The following is a 23,832-nucleotide window of genomic DNA, read 5'->3' as shown; positions in this document are numbered from 1 at the left end:
TCGTTTAATTCAGATTCATAATAAAAGGGGAAGTCTAGGTGGATTCTTTCCTGGTATTGTCTATCTCATCGGTTATTATTCGATTATTTCCTTGATTTATTCTATGTTGAGTTCTTAGATAAATTAGTTTAGTAATTTTAGATTAAAACATATACCCCAATTTATCAGCTAGTTAATAAGAAGACGGTAATTACTAGTACTTTTTGTCCTCGTAGATACGATATTCCCTACCCACCATAGCTATACTATTGTTCGATAGGTGTGTTTGCCTTTTTCATATTTATAGTTAGTTTAGTAAGCATCAATTTTTTTATAAACCAAATGGGGTTCAAGATGAAGATTCTGCGAAGATACTGTATGGAAAACTGCAAGCCGACGAACACTCCCATCATTCAATGAGAGAAGTTCACAAGTAATGAAAATGTTGATAGAGTTGATGAAACAAGCTATAGAAGTTTGGTTGGATGTTTGCTTTATTTGACTACATCCAGACCTGACATAATGTTCGTTGTAAGTATCTTGTCAAGGTACATGCATTGTTCCAACGCAAACCACTATAGAGCAACCAAAAGGGTTCTGCGATATATAAAAAGAACTCTAAGCCATGGAGTGAAGTTTATGAAGACTGAAAAGCTATTTTTTCACTCTAAGATCAAGTGTTTTTTGTTGGAGCTCAAAGAAGCAGAAAACATGAGCACAATCAATCGTTGAAGCAAAGTATGTTGCAACCGCAGCCGCTGTAAACCAAGCTATTTGGTTAAGAAAGCTGTTGAATGATTTGAATCTAAATCAAGAGGAAGCAACAAAAATAAAGTGCAATAATCAGTCTGTTGATGCAATTGCAAAAAAACCTAGTGTTCTATGGAAGAACAAAACACTTCAAAATCAAGTATCATTTTGCGAGAGAAATGGAACAAGCTAAGGAAGTAACTCTGGTTCACTGCAGTTCGCAAGATCAATTAGCAGACATTCTAGCAAAACCTCTTGGAAAGATGAAGTTCGAGAAGTTGCATTATGATATTGGGGTTCGCAGTATGGAGACCGAAGAGGAGTGTTGCGAAGTGGCCATCCATGCAATGGTGAACACAAATTGCAAAGATGCGAGCTCATCAAATGTCCGAGCTCACCAAAGATGGGAGCTCTGTTAGGAGAGCTTATACGTGTGAGCCCTTTCTCTGCAAGTTGTCAACTTGCCAATTTGCTCTGAAACGATAAAACTTTTTGACAAGACGATTTGGTTACTGATTAAACTAAAATTAGCCAATAAAGGGCAAGTTATACTGTACAAGTTTCAAAACTTGACAAGTTGTAATTATTTAATATTATTTTTAGCTTATTTAAGCATTGTTGTACATGTAAACTATAAGTTAAGTAATCAAACAGAAGATCATAACTTGATTGCTTTATTTTTTTTATCTATTTTTGCTTTCTGTGTCAATTCATTTTTCATCAAACATCCACCCAAAACGTATGTTCTTTTCCTGTTTTGAGCTCGAACGTATATTGATTCATGTATGATGTGCTTAGCATATTAACTTGTCTTGTTTCAAAAGACTAAAAATTGGAGAGGTGAAGAAATGTCCTTATATTGACAATCTAATACTACGAGTGACTGTAATTTTATGCAATACAAACTACGGATGATTTAGCAAATCATATTAAAGAAAATATATTGGAGGATGTCGAAACCATTTTTTTGAAAAACAAAAATTTTAGGTTGTCGACTTCAAAAAATGAAAATTGGGAGTCGCCACCAATCTTTTATTGAGGTGTGATTGGACCACCTAAAAAACGGCTTTGGTCTACGAGTTTTAGAAAAACGGATCCGGGAGTCAGTTACGTACGAGGAAAGATTAGCACCCTCGTACGCCCAAAATTGGTACCTAGTTAATTAATTAATGTCTTAATGTCGAAAATTTGAAGAAATATAATCCTTAGAAAAAACTTAAAAACGTTACGTATTAAAACCTTTATCATTTCAGAGAAAGAAAATGCCACACCCAATACGTTAGGGCACGACACACGACATTCTAATTTTCTCCAAAAATGAATTAGGCCAAAATACTAGTGCAATAAAAATTTAAAAGAATATCCATTTATTCAAGATTTAAGAAATCGCGGCTCAATACGTTAGGGCACAATTCCTTTAGAATCCCAAACTCAGAATATTTCCTTTATTATTTTTTTAAAAATATTCATTTTGAGAAATCAATGCGTCACATCCAATACGTTAGGACACAACGTGTTGAATTCCCAATAATGAGTTCTTTAATTTTTTATTAAAGAGAAATGCTCGATTGTTAGATTTAACGAAGAAAATCGGAACCCAATACGTTAGGGCTCAATTTCCTTGAAAATCCTAAATACGAGCATTATCTCAATTTTTAAAAGTTTGAAATCGAGTAAAAAATGATGTGATGCTACATTAAATATACCATGCAATAATAAATATTACAGTGTCGTAGAAATAATATAAATAAATGAATAAATAGAATCAATATACATAATAAAAAATAATCACATACAAAATATCAAATGAATGATCAAAATAAAAAAAAATGAATTTTAACATATAAACGAAAACATGAATTAATAATCGAATGAAGATAATAAACAAAATATAAAGAATAAAAGGCACATAGTATATATGCATTGATATTAAAAGTCATACATATAATTTACATATGAAATCTTGGGCTATGAAACTTATACATACATGATGCATTTATGAAAATAAAGGAAAAAAAAATTATAAAGTATATAAAAAAATATATTTGCATTTTTAAAAAATAAATATGTTCATATATAAAAATTAGTTAAAAATATTAATATGTGTACATACATATGTATACTAAAATAAATATATACATATAGATAAAAAATAATTACATATAAATAAATAATAATAATAATTATATTATACTACAAAAAATAAATATGCGTATATGAAAAATATATATACATATATTTTTAAAAAAAATAACTAAATATAAAAAAGAATAAAAAAACTAATTAATAAAAAATAAAGAAAATGAAAAAAGACTAATTTGAACTGTAAATAAAAACTCTGAGGCAAATTTATACATACATGGAAACTGAAGGACCAAATTGAACGCGCATATTACATGGAGGGACCGGAAGGGAAATTTTCCCTATTTCCCTAAACGGCGTCGTCCAATCAGGATCGAATTGAAATCGAAAATAAATAAAAGGGTAAATTTAAAAATAAAAAAAACTTAATTACAAAAACATTAAAAGGAGGAGGGGCTAAATAAAATAATTCGCAGTGGTATCACCTTCTCCCTTTTTTAAAATCGTAAATAAGTAAAAAATAATCGAAAGAAAAAAAAATAGTAAGCCACCTTTAAAAAACTGTCAATCGTTCTCTTTTTTTATTCCTCCATCTTTTTTTTTATAATGAAGGGAGAGACATCTATTTATAGTTGAGCCTCCCCAAATCCAACGGTACAGATCAATTACATCAACGACTGAGATTAAAGGGTATCTACAAATTAAATCTCTAATATTACAAAATCATATCTTCTAAAAATGCATATCATATCTAAGATTATATATCATATCTAAGATTGTATATCCCTGAAGATTATGTTTCCATAAGCTTGTAGATGGACCTTCCGATCGGGCCAAATGATATTACTTTGAGTTTTTTTTTTGTGAGTCCGGGTTAAAATTGGGTATTACTGAGGATATACAAACCCTCAAGTTTTACAAAATAAATAACGTTAAAATCTATCCAGTCTAGAGTGTAACAAACTACTCGATCTAAAGGCTAGCTCATAACGCTTGGATCCGTTAAGACTACATAAGCCACTAGATAAGTAGTTTAATATCTCTTTCTTTTTTCCTATTAATAGTTAATAATACAGATTAAAGATGTCATAAAACAGAACAAAGAGTGAAGCAATACCTCGTAGCGTGAGATTGCAGAGTCTCTCTCTCCTGACTATTTAACTCATGGCAGCAACCTTTGAACGAGCTGATATGGTTCCAGCTGGAGCAATTTCATGCTGTAGCTGGTCTTCAAGACTATCATTCACATGTATAGTCCCACTAGAGTTTAGATGTTTAACAGTGAACTACATATAATGAAGTATACAATATAGACATAGTTATCATTCATATGCAAAAGGTGTAATATATATTAGTTAGATTTAAATGTATTAAATTTCAAAGGTAATTTGCACGAAATAACATCATCTTTTTCTCAAATGAATTTCGTTCATCTACTGTACAATCGTAGTTTATACAAAATGTGGTTTTCAAATAGCCTAATTTTACTGATAGTAGGATGGTTACAGAGGGAACAATGTACCTGAGAAATCATGGTTAAAGGCGGGATGAACATGATTTTCAAAAGCAAAATCAGACATACAACTAGAGGTATAATTGTGAAAAGCTAGATCTTTTTTCCACTAAAAAGTTGACAACTAAGGAGCATGTTTATGGTTTAAAGAATAATACACCCGCATGGATTCAGCTTCTGCATCTCCTGCTTGCTCTTTTCTGCAGTGCACCAAAACAGAAGGAAGATTATACAAGGAGAGATTAATGGCAACAAAGTTATAAACTCATTCACATCTTTATTTAATAAAAGAAACTCCATTGAGCGTGTCCTCTACAGATTGCATACCAAAACTTTTTGGGGGATGATAAGGCAGCTAGCAGTTTGATCGTATAAAGGCAATTCTTGAAAAGGTATAAAATTTTTATACCCCGGATTAAATCAAAATAGGAAAATCTCCAAAAGGTTTTATGATAATGCTAGTATTGAGAAGAAAAGAAACACTCAACTACAAATAACTTGCTCTTCAAAAGAAAACTATATGAAGTAAGATCAGTGTCAAATATTAAGTAAAAAGAGTAAAATATACCGTGAGAAAGATTTGTTGCTTAGTAATTTTTAGGCACGAAGAAATTAACTAAAACGAATAAAATCTCCTAGATTGTCATGTGAAATTCCAATATTTACAAGTGTATAATGTTCTTTCCAGTGCGGATAAATCTCTTTAATATATATATATTATATTCCGTATTCTCTTCTTGAAAGTACAATATAATTTATCATTGCACCAAACATATGCTTGTTGATCCAGTATTGATAAAATCGAGACTCAACTAGGAATTGTTTGCATGTTTATTATTATTTTTTTGTTTCTGCCATTTTTTATTTCTTTTTCTGGATAAAAACTAAGCAGGAAATGGGTGGAGGTGTTGTAGACAGATTTATATTAATTCAACAAGGATCTATATAAAATCTTGTGCGCGACGAAAATTAAGAAATGTTGTGCTTTCAAGAAAGAGAACTTGATGAACCTGTCTTCTGTTTTGCTTTAGAAGGCTGCACTACCACGTGCATGGTAATAACACCCAAAGGGAGATCACCAACTGTTATTCTGGAATCAGCCAGGGTTTTGTTGTTTTCCAGAACTTTACCAGCATGTATGAGTTTCAAATCGTGTATCGACTTTGGCGTGACTGTTTTGCCTGAAAATACAAGAAGATTGATTGAAGTTAAATTCCATTACGAACATTCATAAATTAACTTTCCCCATACATATATTTCATATACAATGGCCAACAACAGCCCAGCCCTTTTCCCCGAGCTGAATGGCAACATCAAAATGAAAAATTGCCTACTACATTTACATATATAAACACTGTGTCTAGAACAATATCATTCAAATGAAAATGAGTCAGAAGAAGAAGAAGAAGAAGAAGAAGAAGAAATGTAGAAAATCAACTAAACGCAAAAGATCGAAATCAAACACATGACGCTCAAGTCATGCTGAGCTCCCAAGTCATTAGAAAAAAAAAAAGATGGAACAACATTAACAAACACAATCAAACTGAGCACCTAAGATCTTTAATCCAGTTACAGAATTCAGCTAGGAGTAAGTTAAGAGGAGGAAAGAAGTAAACAGAAATAGAATATAACCTTGAGGCCACTCAGCAATAATCCTTTGCTTAAGAGTTGAGACAGTCATAGACGCCTCGTAAGTGCCGTGTGCTATATCTATCCCATCATAAATGCGGAATCTAAGCTCAATAAGCTCCTCGCCCTCGGCCATGGTAGTAGTTTTTGCTCTCCGTTTCCCAGCTTGCATGTTGAAGTTGAATGTCATAACAAATGACAATCTTAGCCCCGGAATTAAGTCTCACCTCACTCACCTGCAAAAAAAGGAAAAAGAAAAATTATACTTGCAAATATTTCATAACCAACTGAATTACATATCCTAGTTAAATTAAGCAAGAGAATAAAGGACTATAAATTTTCAGTCATACGTTGAGCTAGAAAACGGAAAATGAAGAACTTCTTGTATCATTTTTGTTTTAAGATTCTTTCACATATTTCACGGAGAAAAATGCATACAATATTTCAAATTGCATTATATTAAACTAACCTCAATTAATCCTCAGAAATTTGTATGGTAAGAATGCATGTTAATCAACTTCCAGAACCCCGCCAACAGAGTGAGCACTTCATATGATGTCATAACTGATAATGTTCCTGGCCAATAGCAAGCTCTCAACCAAATTAAACCAAAATGCAGCACTCGACCACAAGAACCATACGTCTAATAAAATAACATCTAAAAATTCTTCTATATTCAGATTGGAGAAGAAAAGTTACATAAAACAACAAGATTTCTATTGAATATTTAATTAAGCAACACGAAAAAGAATCTGAACAGAAATGTAATTAAATATATAAAACCTAATGAGATGAATTTCCGTAACATTTCCAATTTTCCGTTCATCTTTTTCTTTTCTTTTCTTTTTATCAATTCATATGATGAAACACCGAAACCACACGAATCACCGTTTCTTTCTCTAATTAATAATTATTTTCGTCCATTTTTTTCTCATTAGCCATATGGAACATGAGAGAATTAGGAAAATCATCGATAATGATAAAAAAAACCTAGAAAAAAAATTCGATAGAGAATTAGAGAACTACCTGATCACAAAGCCATTGATGGAAATCAGTGAGAGAGAACCGAATTAAACAAACAAAAAACAAATTCTGGCTACCGTATCGGTGCTCGATATAAAAATGAGAAAGAAAATGTGTTTTGGACGTTTGGTTTCATTGTTTGGTAGTTAAAAACAACTTTCCATTTTTATTTTCTTTCCCCGAAAATCTGTTATAAGATGTCAAAATCGAATTAGATACAATGACACACAGTGGAAGGAACCACCCTCCGGAACTTCCAATCGTCTGTTTCCCACGTGAAATCAAATATTTACTGAAATGACTAAATTACCCTAATTCTACACGTGGCGTTTCATAAATGGTTGCTTGTGCAATTAAGGCGGTTACCAACAAACAGAACGAAGGGAGGTCGTTGCTGATGGTTAATAACAGGTTTTTCTTTCTATTTTTGGTCATATTTCTAGCCACAGAAGCTTGCAAGGTGAATCACATGTATTTAGTAAGCATCACACAAATTGTAGCTTGAATTTCGTTTAGCTTGGCTATTCCTACAAAGAAATTTAAGTGTAATAGACTGTGAAAATGATGTTCGGTGAGTTTTTTCAATGTTTAGGGAATCCACCCAATTTTAGATTTAATTGAAGTTTAATGTAACTATTAGATAACACTCGAAAAAGAAATTATTGATTGCATGTTGCATGTATAAATGAGAGATTAATGGTTTAAATAAAAATTCTATCGCACACATATAAGTGTAAAAATTATATACTTAAATCACAGATATTAATTTAGCATAACATACAATAAATAATTAAATGTAGGATTTGAAATTAATTAATATTTACATATGAAATACGTGCGATATTAAAATGAAAATTAATCACGTAAATATATTATATCATGCACTACAATTGTTTAGTATGGTACTGTCATATATCTTGTGTTAATATTGAGTTGATTTGTGATAATGACTCAATCAAAAATATTATCAATATATTCAATTGATAGAGGTAATAAAGTATGCATAATATTATTCAAATATAAATACTGTATTAGATTAAAGCATTATGTAAATAGCTCAAATCCAATCATATGCAAATTTTTTATTGGTTTTTTTCTAATAAAAAACTAAAATACTTTCAAATGATATAAAATTTTAAATTATAAAAAAAATATTTTTTTTGTAATTTTTCTAATCAAATTAATTTCAGGTTGACTTGAGACACCAACTCAATCATGAACTTAAAGAAAATAATGAATTTAGTTGTTATACACTTATATTATATATATTTTAAAATCTTTACAAGTTCGTAGATTTCGGTCTGAAGACAACATTTGGAGGACGGTGTTGAACTTGATAGTTGAGCCTTGATAAACATGAGTTTTGGGCATTAGAGTTTATGTTTTCAATACTTAAGTTAATAACAGTAAAATTGAAGTAAAGAAACAGGAAAGCTTAGGCTAATAGTAAATACAGAAGTGTGATAAGTGCTAAAAGTAATATGTTTTAACCTAGTTCTTAATGTATTTTTGGGCGATTATTCAATGCTAATTGTAATTTTTATGCTCTCAATCTTTTGAATTCATGTTTTAATGCTTAATAGAGCACTTGGAAGCAAAAGGAACGAAAGATGAGTGAAAATCGGAGTGTCGGAGCAAGCTGCAGGAGCCACACGAGCTGAACCATTCCATACGGCCAGACCATACTGCCATGTGACTCACACGGGTGTCTAGAAGGTCATGTCGGTTTCACGGAATTGCACACCAAACTATGGAAAATCACATTCTTTTAGCTTTTTTGGGCATTGTAAGACGTATATATGACAAAAATAAAAAAATAGGATTGAGCCGTCAGAGAATACTCAAGAAAACAATTCGAAAAATACCTCGAAAAATACCATTGAAGCCGACTTTGAAACAGATTTTCGTCAAGATTTAAGATTCCCAGTTGATTTCTTAGGAAATAATCATGAGTTTCTTTATTTCTTTCGGTTATACTGAATTTTGGATGTTTCTATTTTTAAGCATGAATTAATTTTCTAAATACCTAGGGAGATGAACCCTATGATGGATTATGTCGTTTGATTTTTATTTTACGCAATAAATTTTTAGTTTCTTGTTCTCAATTATGTGTGCTTAATTCTTGATTTAATATTTCTAAATTATTAATCCATGTTTGATATGCTTAAATTGGTGGTTGAATAGACACTGTTTAAAAGTAGATCTTGCATAATTGAGTGGAGTCGCATGCAATCCTATAAATAGGACGACATAAATCTACCAAATTAGAGTCAAATCTAATAGGGGGAATCCATAGTACGAGTTAATGTAATAATATGGGTTTTAATTAGAAAGAAATGACAATTAATCAATCTAGAGTCAGTTGCTCTTATGCTCGAAAGATATATTTGCATAATTTTGGAATTTCTATGAATAAAGGTGCTAAGTAAAAAAATTGCGTAATTTAGATTGATAGTGACAGATGAAATGTAAGTGAATTTTTTCTTAGGTATTGTTTTGCTTCTTGATTGTTAATCGATATTACTTTCGTGTTTTGTTCTTTCTCGTGTTGGTTAGTTAATAAAATTAGTTAATTTTAATTTTAATCAATCACTCGAATTATTCGATTAAATAATAGAAATAAAGTAATTACCCATACATTTAGTCTTCATGAAAATAATATCTTTACTCACTATAATTATATTAATTAATAGTTACATTATCATAATCAAATTTTTCGTTAGTTTATATTTAAAACTGGTAAAGGATTGCCATGAGACAGTTCATTGGTCGGTCGTCTGGCTGTGTAAGTGAGTCGGTTTGCCTATTGATCATTTTGTTGGTTTCGAAATCTTAGTTGCTAAGGACCCGACCTGACAAGATTGTTTATCTTAAGCAGCTATTTCTGGTTACAATTGATTGGCAGCCATAGCTGGACAAGTGGATCACCTAATTATTATAAGCTGGTGTATAACAATATTAAGACAGACTATTGATTAATCTTTTAACGTTTATGAACTTAAAAAGTGGTAGGTTATAACTTTTATCCAACTCTCATAGAGAGAGAGAGAGAGAGAGAGAGAGAGAGAGAGAGAGAGAATATGTAGTGAAGCGGTCCATCCTCTCTTCTTGGTGATCAAAAGATTCAAAAACACAGTGAGAGCATATATGATTAAGACTGGGTAGATTGACTATAATAAAGCAGATGATCAGTTCCAATATTTTTTTTATTCCAATCCTTTTTCCACCTTTGCGGATTCTACCTTGACACCATTCAATATGCTCCTCTCCATATACAATGGAGGAATCTACTCACAACAGCATATTCACTTTCTTTTTCCTGCTGGAATAGAATAATGCAATCTCTGAAACATTAATAGCCGTGTAAACGGTCAGTTCAGTCAGCAAGATAACTATTCCATTTTTTTAATCTGTAATTTTTTTCTGAAATACGTGTCCAGCACTTATTAGGATATTGAATTTAGTTTACTAAAAAAAATTGACATAATTAATTACATTCATGTCAAATACATATTCTATCCCACATTCATGGAGTTCAGTGGGAAGGGGGAACGAGTCAGCTGAAACTCGGTGCTTGTAGGATTTGATATAAAGATTTCCAGATTTTCCAACCTTCATAATTGCTATCTGCTTGTTTAGAATATTAATACTATTATATTATATTCAAGCTGCCATCGACATAGTAGTTTAAATGAAACTTTCCAACCATAGCTGTATATAGACTCCATATAATATATACTGCATCTTAATCTTTAAGAGCACCTCTATAGCTTCCAAGATCTTTGCAAGTTTGTCTCACTTCTATTTATCCAATATACTAAAGGGGGAATGTTGTAGTAATATTAAATTCTTTATAGCTTAGGTAATTGAGTTAGACTCCAAACTCATCAATCTTAAGAAAGCATTTCACGCCTAATCTACTTTTAATCTTCTTAATTTTCTTATTGGCCACCACAAGTTTTCTAACATATGGCAGGTCAAAATTGTTAACTGCTGTTGAGATGCTAGCAAGGTTTCTAATATATAGCATCAAATTACTGGCACCTGTTGAATTGCGTGATCAGGAGTAGAATGTGCTTTAAGTAATATTTAAAGTTCCAGCCTTTTAAATGAAAAAAACCAATGCTGAGAGAGTTTGTACACTGAAATAGAATCCGAGCTGGCTCGATAGTCTGGGCCCCTCGTGGCTTTCAAATAGAGGATCAAAGACAATATATGTAGCATCAGATTTTACCAAGATTTTGCTGCCAAGTCTGAGGTGAAGCTTTTATGCCATTGATATCGACAAGACACCAGTCGTCCACCATTGCAGAACCAAATGTATAAAAAGGCAAGGAATGTAATACCTTTCTTTATCTAAAGTGGAAATAAATTAATAAAATTGATTATACTCCTTTTCAATTGTTCATGGGGTGCGCATATGTAAAGACGATATTGATCATCAGGAATTTTTTTGATGATGCTTCAATGTAAAAAGCCAAAACCACTTTATCACACATTTTATGGGGATCTCAGAATTCAGTGGGTTTCTGTGGACCATTAAATTAAAGATGCCTAGCATATTGCTTTGCAGAAACAATCATAAAATAATTGATGTTCATATTTAATAATTAATTTACATGAAAGCAATAATCGCAAAAGTTGGAAAGCTGAAGAGTATATAAAGTTTGACTTCATTTAAGAAATAGAAACAGGTTACAAGCTATAATTGAAAGCTACAAAGCACATAAGACATAGAAAGCTACACAGACTACACAATCCACATGCCGCTCCTCAAAGTGATCATCCCCCCTTTGATTAATTTGAGCCAATTTTATTCAACTGTTTTTTACTGATATAATTGACGTGCTTAAATTTTAACACATAGAGTGATAGGGCCTGAGCAAAGGTATTAGCCCTCCACTTAGATGGAGGGACATGACTTCATTGGTGGAACCCACCAGCTTTCCACCAATGAAGACGGCTGGAACTGGGGCGCTGCACCCCAACCTCATGAGCGCCCTCTCCATTTCTCTGCCTTCGGGGTCTTGGTCCAGCTCATGAACCGTTGGGGTCACCCCAATCTCTTGGAATAGAATTTTGACTGCATAACACAGGCAACATGAGCTCTTGCTGAATAGCACTAACCCATTCTCTGAAGCCAATCTCGTCACCTTGTCCATGTTGAAAATCCTGCTTCACAATGTTTGATAACAGGGGACGAAGAAAATGTTTCAATTGGTTGTCGATTTCACTTAAAGCTTAAAAGACTAGGGGATCCAGTTGAGAGTGCAGACGATGCAATGGCGGTGTGGAGAGGTTGGACTTCGAGAAGGTGAAGTGGGAAAAGAGAGAAAAGGGTTCAAAGCTTAAGGTTGTTGCAAATTAAGCTCCCATGCTAGAGTATTTATAGGGACAGCATAGAGTAGACTCCTTAGTTTGAAGAAGAACATTCAAAAGAAAATGGATGCTAAAACTACTAAAGTTACTTTATAGGATGGGGACTACTTATTGCATGGCGTCACGACCCGACTCAACCCATTGAGTACAAGCCATGTTGTATAATTAGTTGAAATTATCCTCTTTGAGCATTTAAATGTAGTTAAAAATTTTATCACTTTAATTACGTTTTCAAATATTTGAATTATACCATAACACAAATCCATACATTTTATAGAATAAAAATCATCAAATCCGTTTTGTAAAGTGTCATCATTTATATGTTGTGATATGGATTTAAATCTATAAAGAAAATGTGACAAGATGGTTCAAAATAATGACAAAGTAGAAAGAATATGGGGGATTGACATGTTTAGCCTACTAATTTAACCATGTATTCAAGTATTTCCTTTTTGATGTATAGACATAAATACATTCTAATTAATTTCTATGAACTTGCAACAAAAGTAAAAATTTTGTGAGGCTAGCTAGTCAATTTAAACCAGATTCTCACAATCGCCTCCTTTTTGAATCCTTATGCAGAAAGATTACGAAGGAGATCGCGAATGTGATGGCTTTCGGTGCTTCTTTCTATTTGCGCCCACCAACTTGTGTGATTCTTCCCACATGTGAGCGCACATGCATTGCGCCTCACTTTCTCACTTTCATTTCATGCAATATATATTGCTCAAATTTGTGCTGTTTGTTTTTGTATTATGAATAAGGGGTGAATTAAGTTCAGTCGATTTTATCTTATACTTTAGGAATTTTAAAATTTTAATTATCGCTATCATTAAATTCATTATGTTAAATTCTATAATTTTCAAAATCTTATATGACAAATATATTATCTCATGAATATAATGTCATATCATTTTGCTATTTTTACATATTCACCAAAAGTAATATCATTTTAGTTAATGGGTTTAACAATTACCGTATGAGTCAAAACTAAAATTTTAAATTTTAAAAAATATCGGAAGTAAAAATAATTAAACTGCAGAACATAGACTAAACCCACAACTTACACATAATATGAGACTAATAGCATAATTCAACTGCTATCATTTGAGCCAATACGGAACTTTTAAAATTCAAAAATTATAAAGACTAACTGTTACCAAATTAGGGTAGATAAACTAAATCTTCAACTTAGCCTTAGTGCAAGGAATAGTAATATAATTTCTCCCATAAAATATATGTAATAGCGCCATGTGCGAGTGAGCCTCGCGTACACACGTGCAACAACTCTGCCTTGGACGATGTGGGACAGGATTCTCCATCCTCATTGCTATCTTACTGCAAAAAATATACAGGTAAACGGCTTTGCTTTACAAGCAGTGCACAATTGTAGAAGAGTTATGCTATTTGTATGTATATGTTGAAGTCAGCTCCCATGTAGCAGCAAAGGTGGCCATGCAGGGAACGTGCTTCAACAGCAAATTGGTGCAGCAAGCTGAAGCTATTCATTTAGTTTCTTTAAATGAATGTTTTGTATTTAGTTAGGATCAAACTTAGTTGGTAGCTGCATTTTGATGTAACTAAGTGATGAATGACAAGTTTAGGTAGTTGTTTATGTATTCAAACAAGTTTACCAAGTTACTAGGCAAATTAGTGGTGTTAGGTAAGTTATTAGGTGATAACTTGTTTGTTTTGCTATTGTAATCCCTTATATGTATTGGCATTATGCCTTCTTAAAATGTCAATGAAAATTCAGCTCATTTTCATTCAAATCTCTCTTTCTTTTCTGTTTTTTCCATTGCAAGTTTTTTGATTGTTTCTGCTGCAAGCCTCGAGACTTGCTGTTTAAGCAAGCTGAAATCAGCTTGTTGCTGCCTCTTGCACCAACAATTGGTATCTAGAGCCCTTGTCTTAGTGGACCTGTTGCTTCAAACCAAGGAACCTGATGGCTTCTTCAGGATTTTCACCAGCAGCCCCACCAGTCTTCAATGGAGAAGGCTTTCACATATGGCTGGTCAAGATGAAGACTTACCTACAGGCCTTCGATCTGTGGGAAGTTGTCAACACAGATGCTGAGCCAGCACCACTGAGGGCTAATCCCACAGTAGCTCAGATCAGGCAACATGCTGATGAGAGGACCAAAAGGCACAAAGCCATGTCCTGCATCCAGAACTGTGTGTCAGATGTCATCTTCACCAGAATCATGGCCTGTGAGACTCCAAAACAGGCCTGGGATAAGCTTAAGGAGGAGTTTCAAGGCACTGAGAGAACAAGGCAACAGCAGCTGTTGAATTTGAGAAGGGATTTCGAGAACCTGAAAATGAAGGAAGAAAAAACAGTGAAGCAGTATGCAGACAGAATCATGGCAGTGGTTAACAGTATAAGGCTCCTAGGTGAGCACTTTGATGAGGCAAGGATAGTGGAGAAAGTTCTCTCCACTTTGCCTGAGAGATATGAGGCCAAGATATCCTCTCTAGAGGACTCAAGAGATCTTGCTACCATCTCTTTGACTGAGCTAATCAACACCTTCTATGCTCAGGAACAAAGAAGAGCTAGCAGAACTGAAGACAACCAGGAAGGTGCATTCAATGCCAAGGCTAGAGAAGCCTCGAGCATCAATGCTCCTAGAGGTAAAAAGCCTTGGAAAAGCAGACCTAAGCCTGATGCTGCAAGGAGCAATGACCAGCCCTGCAGACATTGCAAAAGGCCAGGTCATCCAGAAGGCAGATGCTGGTTCAGGCCAGAATCAGTATGCCAATACTGCAAGAAGAAAGGCCATGTTGAAAGGGTTTGCAAAAATAGAACCAAGCCAAGGCAGAGCCAATTTCAACAACCAAAGGTTGAAGCTCAGGTAGCTGAGGACAGTAGTGACCAAGAAGAGCAGGTCTTTGCTGTGTCTTGCTTAGCTGCTGAGAAGAAATGCTCAAAAGGCTGGTTATTGGACAGTGGTTGCACTAACCACATGTCACCAGATGCTTCCTTGTTTAAAACCTTGGATAGAAGTTGCAAAACCAAGGTCAAGGTTGGAAATGGTCAGTTCATAAGAGCTGAAGGAAGAGGAGAGGTGCTGATAAGTACTCCTACAGGCAACAAGATTATTCCAAATGTGCTTTTGGTGCCTGAGATTGACAGAAACCTTCTCAGCATAGCTCAATTGCTCGAGAAAGGCTATTCTGTTGTGTTCAAGGACAAACAGTGCCAGATTGCTGATCCAAGTGGATCAAGCCTTATGAATGTCAAAATGACTGACAAATGCTTTGAGGTGCACTGGTCAAATGACTCAAAGTCAACATACACAGCTTCTGTTGATGATTCCAAGCTTTGGCATCAAAGGCTCGGACATGCCAACTTCAGATCACTGACTCGAATGGCCAAAGAGGGCTTGGCAGAAAACTTTACCAGCTCAGTAAAGTATGATGATGTGTGTGAAGTTTGCCAAATGGGGAAACAGGCAAGACTGCCATTTCCTACAAATTCATCTTGGAGAGCTTCTGAAAAACTGCAACTGGTGCACTCTGATGTATGTGGCCCAATGAGGACTGAATCGCTCAGCAAGAACAGGTATTTCATCCTCTTCATTGATGATTTTACAAGGTTTTGCTGGATTTTCTTCTTAAAACACAAGTCTGAGGTAGCTCAAGTGTTTGTGAAGTTTAAAACTGCAGTAGAGACAGAAACAGGTTACAAGCTGAAATCGATAAGGTCAGACAATGGCACTGAGTACACTTCAGCTCAGTTTCAAGCCATTTGCAATGATGCTGGTATCAAACACCAGCTTACAAATGTCTACACACCTCAGCAGAATGGGGTATCAGAAAGAAAGAACAAAAGCTTGATGGATATGGCCAGGTGCCTGCTGTTTGAGAAGAAACTGCCCAAGACCATGTGGGCTGAGGCAGTAAACACTGCTGTCTACCTTCAAAATAGGCTTCCTACCAAAGCTCTTGCATCCAAGACACCTTTCGAGACTTGGTTCGGTTTCAAGCCTTCATTGGCACATCTGAAAGTGTTTGGTTGCCTGTGTTATGCACAAAAACCAGCAGCAAACAGAGACAAGCTCTCTGAAAGGGCTCAACCAGGTGTTCTTATAGGCTATAGCTCAATTAAGAAGGGCTACAGGGTGCTGGATCCTTTGACAAACAAAGTCCAAGTGAGCAGAGATGTCATCTTTGATGAGAAGGCTAGCTGAAATTGGGAAAAGAGTAAACCAGAAGCTGCTTCAGAAGACCTGGTGCCTAATCAAGCTGAACTCGAGCACCTTGGTCCTGAAATGGATGTTGATGATGTGCCTGTGAGAGGCACAAGGCCCCTAGATGAGATTTATGAAAGAGCACAAGCTGCTATAGCAGAACCTAGTAGTTTTGAAGAAGCTGAAGCAGATGAAGGTTGGAAACAGGCTATGGTTAACGAAATCAACATGATTGTGAAGAACCAGACATGGGAGTTGGTTAAAAAGCCTGCCAACAGAAAGACCATTGGTGTAAAATGGGTCTATCGAGTGAAGCACAATGCGGATGGAAGTTTAAACAAGCTAAAGGCCAGGCTAGTTGTGAAGGGCTTCAGTCAAAGGTATGGTCTGGACTACTTGGAAACATTTGCTCCAGTAGCCAGACTCGATACAATCAGATTGCTGATTGCAGTTGCTGCTCAGAACCAGTGGACAATCCACCAAATGGATGTCAAGTCTGCATTCCTCAATGGATTCTTAGAAGAGGAGATATACATCGAGCAACCCCCAGGTTTTATAATACCTGGTAAGGAACATTTGGTGTATAGGCTAAGAAAGGCCTTGTATGGTCTAAAACAGGCCCCTCGAGCCTGGTATGCTCGAATTGACTCATACCTGGTCAGTTTGGGATTTGAAAGGAGTGCTAGTGAGCCAACACTCTATGTTAAGAGGAATTGAGCTGAAACACAGCTTATTGTGTCACTGTATGTTGATGATCTTCTAGTGACTGGAGGAGACAAGTTTATGTTGGCTGATTTCAAAGCAAAAATGAAGGAAATGTTTGAGATGTCAGACCTGGGATTGATGACATATTTCCTAGGAATGGAAGTCAATCAAGTAGAAGGAGGAATCCTCTTGAAACAAAAGACATTTGCCTTAAAAGTGCTGGCTAAATTCTCAATGGAGAATTGTAAACCAGTGAGCACACCAATGGCTATTGGCATGAAGCTATCGAGCCAAGAGGAACATGAATCTGTCTGTGAAACAGATTACAGAAGCCTTATTGGATGTTTGTTGTATTTGACAGCAACAAGACCTGATATTCTATTTGCTGTGAGCATGCTGTCACGATTCATGCATTGCTGTAATCAGCAGCATTATAAGCAGGAAAAAGGGTTCTGAGGTATATCAAAGGTACCTTGAACCATGGTATATGCTTCAAAAGGGTCAAGGAGTTGAAATTGATTGGCTATACAGACAACGATTGGGCTGGTTCAAAAGATGACATGAAGAGCACCTCTGGTTATGCTTTTACACTTGGCTCTGCAATGGTTTGTTGGAGCTCAAGAAAACAAACAATGGTGGCTCAGTCAACAGCTGAAGCTGAGTATGTAGCAGCTGCTAATGCTGTTAATCAAGCTGTGTGGCTGAGAAAAATTTTGAGTGATTTAAACCTACAGCAGAATGAAGCAACTGTGATACATTGTGACAACAAGTCAGCAGTTGCTATTGCAAAAAATCCTGTCTTCCATGGTAGGACAAAACACTTCGATATTAAACTGCATGTGATAAGGGAGATGGAACAAGCTCGAGAAATTGAGCTGATTCATTGCAGTTCTGAAAATCAGATTGCTGATATCTTCACAAAGTCTCTTGGTGTATCAAGATTTCTAAGCCTAAAGAGGGAACTAGGAGTCTGCTGCATAGAAGCTGAGGAGGAGTGTTGAAGTCAGCTCCCATGTAGCAGCAAAGGTGGCCATGCAGGGAACGTGCTTCAACAGCAAATTGGTGCAGCAAGCTGAAGCTATTCATTTAGTTTCTTTAAATGAATGTTTTGTATTTAGTTAGGATCAAACTTAGTTGGTAGCTGCATTTTGATGTAACTAAGTGATGAATGACAAGTTTAGGTAGCTGTTTATGTATTCAAACAAGTTTACCAAGTTACTAGGCAAATTAGTGGTGCTAGGTAAGTTATTAGGTGATAACTTGTTTGTTTTGCTATTGTAATCCCTTATATGTATTGGCATTATGCCTTCTTAAAATGTCAATGAAAATTCAGCTCATTTTCATTCAAATCTCTCTTTCTTTTCTGTTTTTTCCATTGCAAGTTTTTTGATTGTTTCTGCTGCAAGCCTCGAGACTTGCTGTTTAAGCAAGCTGAAATCAGCTTGTTGCTGCCTCTTGCACCAACAGTATAAGGCCCCCTTTGTAAGTAAGATGAGTTTTTCCTGTGTAATCGCACCACAATCGTTCCTTCCTTTGGATGATATTAACTTTGTTCCATGGAAAGCTTTCCACTGCAGTGGTGCTTTGGAGCATCAGTTAAAAAAAATACACGTGCCATGAGGTGAGGTGAGTTTTCCCCACTTTTAACCTTAATAGGTTTTCTAGTATTACTTGCATTTATTGACCGAGGGTTTGGGGACTAATGTTATTTTATTTCCATGGGGTGTACTTGATGGTGTATCATGTATGTTTTTCTTGTTCTATAAATAAGGTATTATTTTTCAATATTATAAGATAAATATAAATTTAGTCATTATAAAAATAAAAATATAATAATTTAAAAATTAATATATAGTAATTAAATAAATTTCATTTTATTTTTGTATAATTATATAAAATAAATTGTAGACTTATCATCATAAATATATTTTTAATTATTCTTTAATATAAACAAAGGTCATATATATATAATATAATAATTTATATGGATTAATCATAAATAAGTAGATATACGAATAATAAAAAACAACAACCATAATTAATCAAAATTTAACTATTTATTAATAAAATTATCATTTAACATAAATATAAACTTAATATATATTTTATTATTTAATTTGAAATAAAATTACTCATTTTACATATATAATATAATTCCATGTCTTTAATAGTAATTTTCCAACTTCAACAATATAATTACACATAACCCATCATGAATATTAATCTTAATGCTATTTCACTTAATATCACCACTGATTCCAACAAATCTCACCATCCATTTAAAGTAACCTAAATGCTTGCATGTGACTGAGGATCGTCCATGCAACTTTTTGGCCTTTTAGAGGGCATAAGAAGTTCCAGCATCACCTTTTTGTCTGTGAAATAAGACCATATACAGCATGAATATAAAAATCATTAACTAAACTTGCTAAACAGATAACTGACATCTCAACCGTATTCCAAGTGTCTAGTCGTCAATGGAGTAACAGGGCCTGAAACTGAGGAACTAACTAATTTGATGCAACTTTTAAAATGAAAAGCGCATTGAAAAATATTGCAATACCCTCAAGAATTGCATCAGCTTAACGTTGCTTTTGCAAGTATAGTCACAGGGGATAGGCTTTGAAATGGATCAATATATATTATTATTCTTTCTATCACCAGAAAGAACAGTCAAAGGCATTTCTGGTTCGTGAATAACTTTATTCTATTCTATTATACTACTTGTTTACCTTAGCTTGCATTATTAGAGCTTTTTTTTATTTTTTATTTTATTTTAAGGCCATACGTTGACGTCTGTTTCCGATAGGAAAGAATCCCACAAAGTGAAATGCTTCATTACATATCATTAGTCTCTGTTTCCTTGTATATGTTTTAATATCACATCCATGGGAATGGAATAAGCACGCACCAGTAAATTTTCAAACATTATTATCTTTTTTTAAAATTATTGTGTTAGGCTGTTCATGTTTTATCATATACAGTGTATTGAAGGAACTCAAGAAAAAAAAAAGCAAAGCCCCTAATACAGACATTTTCTTTTGTCTCTTTGTATTTGGATTTATTTTTCACGGTAGTTACTAAGTTTAATTGCCAATTGAGTAGGCAATTATTAAGTTGTATCCAGTGCTAGAACCATATGGCCTTTGCATCCATGAGCATTTGTTTCAGTGATCCATCTACATGAAGGGATATGACATCTTTGGCTGAGCCTACAAATCTTCCACCAATGAACACGGCTGGGACTGAGGGGTCACACCCTAGTCCTCTTAGAGCCCACTCCATATCTCTCCCGTTAGGATCATGGTCGAGCTCATGGATAGCTGGGCTAGCACCAAGCTCATAAAAAAGTGTCTTGATGCTGTAACACATGTAGCATGAGCTCTTTGTGAATATCACAGCAGCCTTCTTCGATGCCAGGTCTCTTACCTTGTCCATTACCACAAGCTGATAGCGTTCTTTAATGCAGCTAACAATTTAATGCAGGCACCTAATAAGTAGCTAGCAAAAGAAAGATGAAACGGGCAAATAAGTGAGCAGGCTTAGGGTTTTTGGAAGCTATACGTATGCGTGTGCTAAGGCTTAGCTGTGGTGGAGTTTGAGATTTCATCATCTCTTATTTATAAGGCGTGGGGGAGAGAGAGTTGGATATAGCATTAATTGTTTAATGCATAAATAAAAAGTTAACATAATAATTAAAAAGAAGGAACTTCTTTAAGATATTTGTTTGGATAAGAAAAAGAAAATCAAGATTTTGTATGATCCCGACGGCCCTGTGTGCTATAAACATGTTGAAAAGTATCAATCATATAGATAAATTAATCAAATTTCCTGGATTGTCCGTACACTAGGAATATATATAGAATAATGATGCTTATTGAGTTGAATTATAAAAAACTCGACATTCATAAAGGAAAATTTACTTATCTACTTATTCTAAATTTAAACCCAATAAATTACTAAATTCTAAAAAAATTAGAACATATAATATAATTAGAAAAACCTTTCGGCTGTGGCTAACACTAATAACTATAAAGTATATGTTACAAAAATGATTTAAATGCAACAAGGGAGACGAGAATAATGGCACTTTATTGATATCAAATATTAATTCATGGCACTGTAGTCAATTCAGAATGTCAATGACCTGGAATAGAATCGAGTTCAAGAAATTTATGTTATCTGCAATTTTTTTAATTAGCATGCAACAGTGCTGATAACTAACTGAAAAAAGGTTCCTATCCCACCATTAAAATTCCAGTTTTTTTCACCTGCAAAGTACTCCTTTCATGGATTATTTGCATTTTAAGTTCAACTTTTTTGATGAAATTAGTAGCAAGAGCATGACAGATATTAAAACAGCCTCTTTTTTTTATTATTATTTTCCTTGTTTTGGGTTTCATGTAGTTTATCGTGGGTTGGCTGATGTGGAGAAAGATAAGAGTTTATCCAATTTGTACTAACTTTTCTGCATTGGTCCCCATCAATATTCATTTCAAAATTCGTGCAATATCTAGTGTAGAGTAATATTAAGTTGTTACATGAGGAGTTGTAATTAAAGCTATAACTTCAAATTGGAAAGAAAATAAAAAAGATTTTACACTTATTTTCGTCCTTGTATTGTACGTAGTTTGGTTTTCAAGAATATTATTGGTCATTTATTTCATTTTGGATTTTCTGAACCAATTAAATAATAAGACATAACCAAAATTGAAAAAACTTTAATAATAATATCAAAAAAAAATTAAACTCTAAGTTGTGACCTATTAATTGAGTGTTTACCTTTAATCGGATTAATTTGAGTTAAAATCTCAATTACAATAAAAGAAAATTCAGGGAATAAAAAGCATAGCAAAAAACAATCCCCAAGAAAATTCTAAAAATATCACTAAAATCCTAAAAAATGAAAATTTTCTAAAATATTCTAACAATAAAGTACTAGGTTTTTATATTATTATTTTTTAAAATTATAAAAAAATATAAAATTATTAAAAAATATATATGTCTAGAATGATTTGGACAAATGGACATCTAAATTAATCTGCGTTTAGATGATCATTAATCTAGATTTATTTTAGATATTATTCTTTTAATAATTATATATTTTTTATAATTTTCCCAATTTTTAAATTTTTCAATTTGTTTTGATGGGATGAATGTGGATGTGCACATGTCATGCCTTTTTAAATAATTTCATTTGCTTTTTGTTTTCTATTTTCAAGAAAATAATAATTTGAAATATATCAATTGCATTTTTTCGAATTTTATATATTTTTAAAATTTTTTAGAATTTCATGATTTATTTAGATTTTTTTGTCATTTTTAATTTTTTTAACAGAATTTGTTAGATGGAGTATCGAGATAAATGGAGCTAAAGTATATGTGCCAAAGTGACAACTTTTGAGGTACCAATTTGAGAATTTGTACATGGACAAAAGCCAAAGTAAAATGAAGAACACAACCAATTGGCTATGTAGTTCAGATCTAATCTTACGTTTGTGGAGTCTTACTAAGAGAGTAATTCACTACAATTTCTTTAATATAAGAGATGATTTAAACTTAACCTCACTCATGTTCATTGTAATCTCACTTCAATGCAATTATGATAATTGAACACTCTCACTATGATTCTTTCATGTGAAAGCTTAGCTCAAACTATTACAACAATTTAATTACAAAATAAGCTCACTTACAAATGTTTGTAGCAATGAGCATATTGTGTTCTTTATTTTTTGCACTCATAACATATAAAAACAAGTCTCCATTATATAAGTAGTTGTAGACTTATGAACCAATTCTAGTGCAACTGGAATTAATCAATGAAATTTTGATCTGGAATAAGATAAAGTAGAAATATTCTTTAATTAAACTTTTTAATTGCATATCTCAATTAAGGAAAAAAATTACAGTAAATCACTTCAAGTTATATTTTCTTAATTGGATTTCTTTCTCAAATTAACCAAAAAATTTGGTGCATGAAATCCCTTAAAAATATATACAAAAATGGTCACATAAGACAATTCAAAAAAACTAAACAAAATAAACAAGTCTTAACAAGCACAATTGCTAAATAAATTGCAACTAACCATTACAACTTGTAGCGCCAATAATTTCTCCCTTGACATTTTTTACCAAAAACCTTGCAACAAACTTGATCAATGAAGGAATGTATGAAACTCTCCTTAAATATTCAAATAAAAACTCTCCTAAAATATCCTCATCTATGAACAAAAGTTAGCAAATCATCATAGCCATACCAATAAAATAAAAATATTCATCATCCAAACAAAAGTATCTATCATCTATAAGTTTTGTAACACTCCATACCCGACCCAGTCGCTGGGTCTGAGCTATAAGATGTCACATCTGTTGTTGGAGCAATTACGATCAATTATAAACACAATGCAATCATCTATAAATGCAAATAAGTATATTAATAATTCATAATATGTTACATAATCATTTTCGAGTCTTATACGAGCTTAGAAAAGCTCTTTAGCTAACCTGAGGTCGAATTAGGACTAAACTGTAAAGTTTGTGAATTATCGGGTTGATGCCACGACATGAAGGGTTCCTCATCGCG

At 33.6% G+C, this 23,832-nt stretch overlaps 3 protein-coding genes across 3 annotated transcripts; all 3 read right to left on the bottom strand.

The window, feature by feature from the left end:
• Positions 1-4,168: 4,168 nt before the first annotated feature.
• On the bottom strand, positions 4,169-7,220 carry LOC107911418 (membrane-anchored ubiquitin-fold protein 3). The gene is made up of 5 exons (XM_016839245.2): positions 6,980-7,220; positions 6,423-6,529; positions 5,957-6,189; positions 5,335-5,505; positions 4,169-4,524 (listed from the first exon to the last, which is right to left on the bottom strand). Exons 3-5 carry the CDS (start codon positions 6,141-6,143, stop codon positions 4,469-4,471), a joined length of 414 nt encoding a protein of 137 aa, XP_016694734.1. The 5' UTR covers positions 6,144-6,189; positions 6,423-6,529; positions 6,980-7,220; the 3' UTR covers positions 4,169-4,468.
• Positions 7,221-11,633: 4,413 nt separating this feature from the next.
• Positions 11,634-12,319, bottom strand: LOC107912383 (monothiol glutaredoxin-S11). The gene has a single exon (XM_016840532.2). The coding sequence runs from the start codon at positions 12,136-12,138 to the stop codon at positions 11,833-11,835; it is 306 nt and encodes a 101-aa protein (XP_016696021.1). The 5' UTR covers positions 12,139-12,319; the 3' UTR covers positions 11,634-11,832.
• A 7,956-nt stretch (positions 12,320-20,275) lies between these two features.
• On the bottom strand, positions 20,276-20,818 carry LOC107911212 (glutaredoxin-C11). Its single transcript, XM_016839089.2, has one exon. The coding sequence runs from the start codon at positions 20,685-20,687 to the stop codon at positions 20,379-20,381; it is 309 nt and encodes a 102-aa protein (XP_016694578.1). The 5' UTR covers positions 20,688-20,818; the 3' UTR covers positions 20,276-20,378.
• Positions 20,819-23,832: the final 3,014 nt, after the last annotated feature.

The sequence above is a fragment of the Gossypium hirsutum genome, chromosome D11 (genome assembly GCF_007990345.1).
Source record: "Gossypium hirsutum isolate 1008001.06 chromosome D11, Gossypium_hirsutum_v2.1, whole genome shotgun sequence".
Classification (NCBI taxonomy): domain Eukaryota; kingdom Viridiplantae; phylum Streptophyta; class Magnoliopsida; order Malvales; family Malvaceae; genus Gossypium; species Gossypium hirsutum.
The sequence above is the reverse complement of the archived record's forward strand: the minus strand, read 5'-3'. Positions and strand labels throughout refer to the sequence as shown.

Bases quoted from the DNA above. Each gene is read 5' to 3' on its own strand.
- LOC107911418 (XM_016839245.2), bottom strand. From the start codon at position 6,143: ATGACATTCAACTTCAACATGCAAGCTGGGAAACGGAGAGCAAAAACT. The intron at 5,506-5,956 runs GTTATATTCTAT...TTGTATTTTCAG, and splicing joins TATTGCTGAGTGGCCTCAAG to GCAAAACAGTCACGCCAAAG. The intron at 4,525-5,334 runs GTTCATCAAGTT...GGTGCACTGCAG, and splicing joins TAAAGCAAAACAGAAGACAG to AAAAGAGCAAGCAGGAGATG.
- LOC107912383 (XM_016840532.2), bottom strand. From the start codon at position 12,138: ATGGACAAGGTGACGAGATTGGCTTCAGAGAATGGGTTAGTGCTATTC.
- LOC107911212 (XM_016839089.2), bottom strand. From the start codon at position 20,687: ATGGACAAGGTAAGAGACCTGGCATCGAAGAAGGCTGCTGTGATATTC.